Source organism: Urtica dioica, chromosome 9, assembly GCF_054948205.1.
Source record: "Urtica dioica subsp. dioica isolate 48M chromosome 9, U.dioica_male_clone48M_v1_H2, whole genome shotgun sequence".
Classification (NCBI taxonomy): Eukaryota; Viridiplantae; Streptophyta; class Magnoliopsida; order Rosales; family Urticaceae; genus Urtica; species Urtica dioica.
In genome coordinates, this window is record NC_142764.1 from 21,097,591 (window position 1) to 21,106,781 (window position 9,191).

At 36.6% G+C, this 9,191-nt stretch overlaps 1 protein-coding gene across 3 annotated transcripts; it reads right to left on the reverse strand.

The window, feature by feature from the left end:
* Positions 1–2,167: 2,167 nt before the first annotated feature.
* Positions 2,168–8,948, reverse strand: LOC149385718 (dentin sialophosphoprotein, putative (DUF1296)). Of its 3 annotated transcripts, none has more exons than XM_089625632.1 (11): positions 8,774–8,948; positions 8,476–8,678; positions 7,736–7,779; positions 7,037–7,163; positions 6,503–6,620; positions 5,566–6,149; positions 4,991–5,342; positions 4,002–4,263; positions 3,799–3,888; positions 2,910–3,395; positions 2,168–2,617 (listed from the first exon to the last, which is right to left on the reverse strand). In XM_089625632.1, exons 2-11 carry the CDS (start codon positions 8,648–8,650, stop codon positions 2,336–2,338), a joined length of 2,520 nt encoding a protein of 839 aa, XP_089481758.1. In that variant the 5' UTR covers positions 8,651–8,678; positions 8,774–8,948; the 3' UTR covers positions 2,168–2,335. The 3 variants fall into 3 exon arrangements, with proteins under 3 accessions (XP_089481758.1, XP_089481759.1, XP_089481757.1); XM_089625633.1 differs by having other exon boundaries at positions 4,991–5,324; positions 6,503–6,623; XM_089625631.1 differs by having other exon boundaries at positions 6,503–6,623.
* Positions 8,949–9,191: the final 243 nt, after the last annotated feature.

The following is a 9,191-nucleotide window of genomic DNA, read 5'->3' on the forward strand; positions in this document are numbered from 1 at the left end:
TACATGCCTTTCATTTGAACTAGATACTTCTAAATAATTATATAATCATCATTATTGGATACAATTAAAAAAAATAATTTAGATATTTCTAGATGATTTTCATCTACATACCACTATAAGTAGGCTCTTCGTTTTTTTTTTTTTTTTTGTGAAGTTTTAGCTAATATAAAGCACTTCATCATGTCGTTGTTTCTACCATTAATGATTTTTTGCATCAAAACTAAATAACTACTTTCACCATCCTCTTTTCGTGTTGCTTTTTGACGTTCTTAAGTTTTTAACAAAGTATGTATGTCAATGTTAAACAATCATCAAATGAGCAATTGTGAAAAAAAAATTTCATAATAAATTAGTTAATTTATTAGATACATTTAAGTTTTATGGGTTTCCACTAGTTCGTCCAAGGCTAGCCGCATGAGACTTGGCGGTCCAAGACCGGCTGCCCAAAAGGATCAGTTTTTATGGGTTTCCTAAACATGTCAGTTTCTTCGCCGTACATACCTTCAAGTCATTCTTGTGTAAGAACTTTTTACACATACTAAAAGTGTTTTAAATTATAAACGCGTAAAAACGGAAGCGAAAATGACCGAGTTACCTCCGGCCATTGTTATGTTTTTCGACGAGTTTCGGACTCCGACTCCGGCAAGTTGTTTAGAGGATCTTCTAATCTCTCGCTCTCAACTGGAGATGGTGTTAGTTTTCTAAATGTGTGAGTAAGATTAGGAACCTCAAAATCTTTTTATTTATAGGCTCCAAACCATCAATTGAGAATATTACGATCCCATGATCGAAATGATTACGGTTTGATTTCGGGCATTAATATGAGCACGATTTGATCATATTCAACGAGTTAATTATCAAATATATGAGCCATAATGTAGGCGGATTATTTCCATATTAATTCATTTATTATTAATAAGGAAAAATCCTTACATCTTGGCCAATAAATACTAAGCTATTTTTCAAGATCTCGGGGTTCAACTCTCTCTCTCTCTCTCTCTCTCTCTCTCTCTCTCTCTCTCTCTCTCTCTCTCTCTCTCTCTATATATATATATATATATATATATAATATATTTATATAGACTAATTCTTTTCTTATATTTATGTCTTTGTATTTTTTAGAATCGTTCACCGAGAACGACGATAAACAATGTGCATGGCATGTAAGATCATTAATTTATAGCCATGTGTTCTCTTGAGTGATGAATCAGATTTCGAAATTTATTAATACCCGCCATTTTTTATAATACATTTCTTTACTTGTGTTTTGAACAATATTACCATCTTTTTATTTTAATTTTTCTTTAATTTCAATTTTAAATTTTATTTTTTTTCTCTAAACCTATTTTCTTTTGAGATAGTTGAGCTAATGGCTAGTTATCGAGCCATTTATAGCCATGTGTTCTCTTGAGTGCTGATTTAGATTTCGAAACTTTATTAACACCCGCCAATTTTAAATGTACATTTCGCTAGATATATAATTTTATAATCATGGTAAAATTGTTATATCGCCAACCTTCGTTAATTGTAAGTAAATAGCCATGTCTTTTTATTAACATGATCAAATTTACATAAATATTCAACTATGTACACAAACGTAAATAGCCAATTCAATGACGTGGCATCTTGTGGATGATTTGGGCTTTCCAATATTGCTCTTTTCACGTTTAATTGAATTAATTTGGGCTCTCTCTCTTTCTCTCGTTTGATTTGGTAAAAACTGCCCAAATTAATTTTGAAACCGTAGTATATATTCGCTCACACGTTTCTTGGATTTCTAGATATCGTAATCTCTCTAACCGATTTTCTCTCTCTCTCTCTCTCTCTCTCTCTCTCTCTCTCTCTCTCTCTCTCTCTCTCTCTCTAAATCTGCATTCAAGTCGTTTTTCCTAAAAATAAAAAATAAAAATATATATTATAAACAATAATAGTTAATGTGTTTAGTTATGTAATTGCTATCTTGAAGTTTAAAAGTTACTAGTATGAATTTTATATATATATAAAAAAAATAAAAATAAAAAAAAAAAAAATTAGATGTATAAATTGGGGAATTTAAAATGTAAAACAATTACTGTCGTAATTGAATGGGTTACTTTGCATTTACCCTAAATTGGAATAACTATAGAAAATCAATTCTCTTGCCAAAATATATATATATATATATATATTGAAAAGGCAAATGATGCATTGATTAAATTAGAAAATGATGGGGAGTTACTTTTTCACAGATGAAAAAACCTTATATAAGCATTTAAGCTACTTTCTTCCTTCCCACAGTCCGAATCCAAAACCCAAAGCCAGTTGGTGTTAGATTTCCACATCCCTTTTTCGTTTTTCAAAAGTTGGTGGTCCAGTTGAGATGGCCCAGCTGAGGCTGCTGATAGGCCCCAGCTTGGGTCCCGGGAGCTGAGTTGGCGTGATGAGTGGCCATAGCGGACTGCTGGGGCGGAGGATGAAACACACCCGGGAACTGCATGTGCGACGACTGAGCCGCGGCCGCATTGAACCCCGTGTGGGACGGCATGTACGCAGATTGCCCCGCCACGTTGTAATACGGACTTGATTGCATCCCCGCCATGTCCCTCGGGTTCGCCATCCAAAGCTCCGACGTCTCCGCCTACCACATCAATGATCCGGTTTCATAAAATTATTCTAAATAAAAACAAAAAATACCAAAATCCATGCCATTCCTCTGCAATTTCTACAAGCACTACTCAGAAAGTCCTGATTCCTGTTTCTCTAATTGATTTTTTGCGCATTTTTTTCCTAGCAAGATCCCAAGTCTATAGGCATACAAAACATGCCCCAAATTACCAAATTTTCAAAAAAAAAAAAAAAAAAAAAAATACAGTTCTGGACAGAGTGAGATTCGACATGTAGATCAATAAATATAAAAAAAAGCTACACACCTGTGGATTAGGGACATAAAGATTGCTGTCCTTGTACTTGAGGCGCGATGAATCTTCTAGCCCGGCGGCTCCCCCGACCCCACCGGGAGTGGGCATGGGCATCGCATAGCCATTCGGGTTCGGAAAAGTTCCGAAGCCGGTCGGAGTGGGAGCCGTGACGGGCTTATACTGCTGAACTCCATACTTGAGGCTGTTTGCATTAAGGTGAGCGGCCCCGCCCGGCATGAGCACATAGCTGTTGGCATTAGAGGGGTGTGGGTAGGCAGCGCTGCTGGAGTAACCCGGCATCGCCATCGGAGGCACGTACACTGGAGATATGAACTGCCGATACGGCATCAGATTCGCATAGTGAACTTGTTGCGGGTACATTTGCATGTTCGGAGCTCCTTGCTGTTGTTGTTGCTGTTGCTGTTGCTGTTGACGTTGCTGCTGTTGCACCATGGCAATCGTTGATCCGGCGCCGCTGTTCACGTTGTGCGAGAAGGTCTGCGGGTTTTTAAAAGGAGATGATGATTTTGTTCACAAACTGAATGAACGGGAAAAACGTAAGGGCAAACACGGATAAGCCAACCAAAAAATATCGGATAAGGGATACATATTTTTTTTTATTAATTGGTAAACATAAGGTTGAATTAGCAATAAATAGAAAATTCGGAGGATGATTGCCATCGGCTTTGAAATGTAAGGTAGACTCCAACATTTCAATAGAACTCGGGAGATTCGAATTATATTTTCCCAATAAAATCATATGAAAGTTTTTTCTATGAAAGCGAATAGACACTTGAAACACAGGAGGTACAAGAATGTATTCTCTTAGATCATCCCTAACAAGCTCTGTGCATTATTCACTAAAGAGAGTTGTGCATTTTAAATTAATTGTAAAGCCAACCTCCTGGGGAGTTTGTAGGCCCTGTCCTCTCATGCTTTCGTCCACCGTAGGTCTGAAATATGGAATATCATAACTAGATGGATCATATGCCTGTTCAAAATACATCATGAATTAGACGAGAACTCCACAAAATAAGAGCATATGTGCAAAGACGAATTTTGTCGAGAGAAAATTTAATGGATTGAGCAACGTGCAAGACTCACTGAGAAACCAGGTAAGTCAGTGGGTTCTTGCTGCTGTGACTCTGAAGGGTCATAAGATGGGGTGTCGTCTTGAACCAATCCAATATCTGCATAGTTATCCAAATTCCGAGGACTTGAGGACTCTTTCTTTTCTGGCAATTGACTCTCGGATGCTGCCCCTGATGGTGGAGAATCAGTCCCGGAAGGTCTAAGGCTCTCATCAGTCAAGTCTACCTGCTTGCTGCAGGAAGCATCATCAATAGACGACTCTGGAGCCGACAAACTGCAAAAAGATATAGATGGTTGGTCATGATATTAATCAATGAACCTTGTAATTGTTTTAGACGTTCTTTTTTTTGTAACCACAGGGTCCGGGTTAGACCCGATTAAAATCCACGAGGCTACCAGGAGACTACCCCCAATAGCCCCAATTGTCGGTCCAGGGGGAAACGAACCAAGGACTTAGAAGGTCCCAAGAACTGCCCTTACCACTAGACCGACCATTGAGGTTGTTTAAGATGTGCTTTGACAAGTCAGTTTTAGCAGAATCAATCAGAAAAACATTATGCATTGGCTAAAATTCATGGCAGAAATATTGAACGTATAATTAAAGGTTTCAAATATCTATGTTCTCAACACTAGCTACCCGGAAAAAAAAAAAATTTACTAGCGTTTGAAACTAACTGATTTGCTAAATAGGATTCAAGTTTTTAGCAAAATAGTCAAAGTCTGACAATTTGCTTTTGACACTTTCTATAAAAAATTTGTATACAGGTATCTATCTTTGCATATAAACTTAATGACAAGGTCAAAAAATTATTAACGCCCGGCACTTGCACATTTATGTAAATTTTGGCTATTTCACTAATTTGACTAACCCTGGGAGTTTAGCAAATATAATAGTTTAATTGGCTATTTAGCTAAATGACCCTACTCGAAAAGGTGCTATATATAAGCGAACTGTCACTTACGGGAAATATAAATTATAAACTCATAGAAATTGCACCAACCTCACAGCGAGTTCCCCATTTGACTCGCTAACAGCTACTCCAGCTTGAAATCCATTAACCAGATTACTAGTCGGATCAAAATCTTTCCCAAAGCTGCCAAATGTCAACTGACAACGATCTGTCTCGGGGACTCGGATGTGCTGTGCAATGATGACATTCTGATTTTCGTGAATGCCTAGTCTTGTAACCTTATCTTGCGCTTTAGCCAATTCGGACTCCACGTTTTTCGTACCATTAGCCGATGGGGAAGCAGATTTTGTAGGTGACCCTATGACTCCAGGGCTTCTTGGCTTTTGGCTGGATTTTGGTTTCCATTCTTTGTTAGGTTGGGGAGCTGCGTTAAATACCATGGCTGTCATTATTGAAAATTGAGCAGGCACACATGTAACCACAGGCTAACTGCAATACTCCCACTGGGGTAAAAAAGTTTCTAAATTCTTTATCTCAAGAGTGCTCCTGGAATTTATCCGAGATATACTAGGTAGATATTGAGTTGAGTATACAATTAGGTTTTAAAACAGTAATATTGATATCTTTGCTTATGAGAATAGCAATATTGATATCTTAAAATTTACCTTTCTGATGGCCTACTGTTTGTTGATGAGGCTGCCTATTGTTGTAGTGACCACCACCTAATAACGATCGGCTAACCGACATGTTCGGCACCACCGATTCAGAATTTTGATTGTGTTCATTGCTTTTAGAAACATTGGTGAAAGATCGGAGCGATTCTGTAGAGCTCTCTCCTCGCACATGTGAATTCGCAAAAGAGCTTCCAGGTGCTGATGACTTGAAACTGTCCGAAGATTGTCTGCGAACACCCACCACCCCAACTTCACGCTTGATAGCACCAGAAGACCTGGAATCAGGCGACGGCACATGAACAGGATCTGTGGAAGAGGAATACACCCCAACAGCAGGGCTGCTTGATGCCACCGTTGCAGATTGTGATTGTGTGTTGTTACCCTTTCCCACTTGAACACCCGAAGAAGCAGATCTTGGAGCTGAAACATGCTTTTCCACAGCCGTTTCTTTGCGAATGAAACTGCTGGAGCCAAGTTCTTGGGAAGTTTTCATATAGTTATCAGATAGATTATTAGACCCTTGAGGAGAGTTCCTTCCACCTGAAGCCTTCTCACCCCTTGAACTTCCAAATGACCTGTAATTTGAAAAAGAAAAGATAAACACCACCATACTGAGGGAAAAAAAAACATTGGCAATTTCATTATTGAAATTTATAACTTATAACATATGTCGAATCAACATGGGGCTGGAAATATTATTCTACCTAGTGAATTGACTAATTGCTCATCTGAAGAAAAGACAATGAATTGAAATTCTCCTTTCCTGTTATGTGGCTAGTCACTGATTTCCAAAAGACCTAACCCTATAGCTTAAGATCATTAACTTGGTGCAATACTGATTCTTTCCTTCTTCAAATTTCAACGTTTGAAACACTATTTTAAAAACGAGTAAATGAAAACTGCAACTGCAAAGTATGATATAGCATACCCCTTCCCAGATGCATTCTCAACAGAAGATGTTGCAGGTAGTACTGAGGCAGGCTTTGCTTCCTTTGTTGTATCATGATTAACTCTATTGTCTCTTACCACTCGGAACTCTCTGCTAACTCCTACAAAGAATAAATTGTATAAACTGGCCGTTTATGCAAATAGGCGGACGCACAGGCATAATACGAGCCTCACAAATTTGTCACAATTTAACAAAATTTATAATTTCCAACAGCTAAGCAGAGTAGAAAAGTAAAAAATTTAACAGATTTTAACAGATACAAATATTTAGAATTGAGTGTGAGAAACAAAGAACACACTAAATTCCCATCCAATGCACTGGACTAAACTGTAGCTCTAATTTCATCTAAAAAGCAGTGAATCATATGTTAAATTATACAGATCTTTCAATGCAACAACATAAGACTGAAATTTTCATGCCAGTAAAAGATCGAAGTTACATAAAAAAAATAACTAAATAAAAAAGATAAAAAAAAAACAAACAAACATCAAAGTTGACAACAATATGAATTACCAGGCAAAGCATTTCGAGAATAGCCTCCTCTTCGAGCATTGCGATCAGGATGTGTATTTACTCTCACTCTCTGACCCACAACCTCAAAATGTCTCCTTTGATCTGTAGAATTATCATTCCCTGCACTCTAAGACCATTGAGAACACATCTCATCAGTAAACATAAAATAGGAATATGTCATCGAGTTGTAAATAAATTATAAATCAACATCACACCAATAACATTGTGAAATGAAATACCATATATTAGGAAAAACAGGGAAGACCTACCAAAGTTGCATCTATACTTGTATCAATAAACTATAAATCAGAACTGGTCACGCCAGCTAATTATAACATCAATTATATTAAAACATCAATTATATAAATATAGCTATTATCAAACCACGCCAAATCTACTAACCAATACATAAAAGCTAGAAGAACCTCGGCAACGGTAATAACATCGTGAAATGAAACAGCGTAAAACTTGAGCCTTTGCATTAAAATGTGTAAAAATCCAAGCACTTGGCATATATAATACTAAAAATGCATTGACCAATAATGTTACTGCAAAGGCATTAATACAAAATGGAAATACAATGTTTTACATGGAAACATACCCTGCTAAACGAAAATAAACAGAAAAGTAAAGTGATGCCTGGTTCATATTAAAACGTACCCTGCTAAATGAAAATTAACAGAAAAAGCAAAACAATACCTCTTTTTTCTTGTCTCTTTTTCTCTTCACTTCATGAAAGGGATCTGAGAATGAAAAATCAAACAAAATTGCAATTGGTTTGTCAAAAGTAATCACAGTAGCGACAAGCAGTGAATACACATGCCAGCAAAGCAGAATTGCAGAGACATGAATAATTATAAAGCCATAGAAAATTTTAAAAAAAAATTAAACAATCATTAAAGGGGCAACTGGATGATAGAGTGGAAAACATAAATGTGCTTCATCTTCTCTTCTAACAAAACCCGACCTGAACTCGTTTTAGAGTAAGAGCAAGAGCGAACCACTCCAACATTTGTACTATATACCATCACAATTACAGTCATTTCCATTTTATACAAGATAAAATGCAACCATAAACATATCAATAAAATAAAAATGTAATCAAAGACCAAAGATAATGGCGCTAAATTACACAAGATAGAAGCCAACGACAGATATTAGGTCAAAGACCAAAGAAGAGAAACAAAAATTTACGAAATGAACAAAAATAAAACGATGATCATGTGGGCACCAGTGTGCTAAAGAAACTTAAAATCTTGTTTCCACAGCTCTTGAGCCATAACCAGACACACTGTAGCCTAACCTATGCTAGTTTTAAACGATTCGATTCAGAACCGATCACACTATCGCAACAAAGAAACGATGGCCCCAAAAGAAAGAGAACCGAAAACCCTAGAATAAAGAAATTTCCAGTTCTCAGATGAGAAAAAAGTAGGAACCTTGATTGAGCAATTTCTGTGTGGTTTCGTTAGGATCCATGTTGGTCTCTTTAAGAGTATTATAAATTTCGGTATCAGAGTGATTTCCAACAATCTCTTTGATCGATTGGATGGTCTTTTGAACAGTCTCCGAGAAAACCTGCGAACCTCCTTCAATTCGCGTAGCTGAGACCATCGCTTTATCGATCTCAATCTATTTGACGCTGTTTTTCAATAAAATATAACGAAACAAAGAGAAACCGATATTATATATCTAAAAATATATGTATATGACATGCGTGCTTATGTATAAACAGACCTAAATAAGTAGCGATGAATCAAAACCCTAACGCAGCGAGCAAAGAAGAAGCAGAATAAGAGAGTGGCGAGAGAAACGAGGCTAGGGTTTTGGCAAGCATTTGAGAAGTAGAGAAATACTGAGAGAGAGAGAGAGAGGGGATTTGAAAAACGTTACTATGTAGAGAAAATTGCACTTGGATATCAAAATAAAATATATATTGCTATTTATTTTAATTTCTTTGGTGACCAAAAAAAAAAAAAAAAAAAACCTTTTGAACGAGGTGACAAATTCTTCGATAGGAAAAAAAGGCGGGTATGAAACAGAATAATTTTTATGATTAAATATTTATTTATCTCACTTAAGTAGTGATTAGGGATTCGTTTTTTTTTTAAGGTGAATAGGGATTTTTTCTTTTAAAAAAAGCAAAAAACAAAAA

Coding starts and splice junctions, on each gene's coding strand:
- LOC149385718 (XM_089625631.1), bottom strand. CDS start 8,650: ATGGTCTCAGCTACGCGAATTGAAGGAGGTTCGCAGGTTTTCTCGGAG. Junction 5,343..5,565: donor AACAGTAGGCCATCAGAAAG/GTAAATTTTAAG, acceptor CAATAATGACAG/CCATGGTATTTAACGCAGCT. Junction 4,264..4,990: donor AATGGGGAACTCGCTGTGAG/GTTGGTGCAATT, acceptor ATCTTTTTGCAG/TTTGTCGGCTCCAGAGTCGT.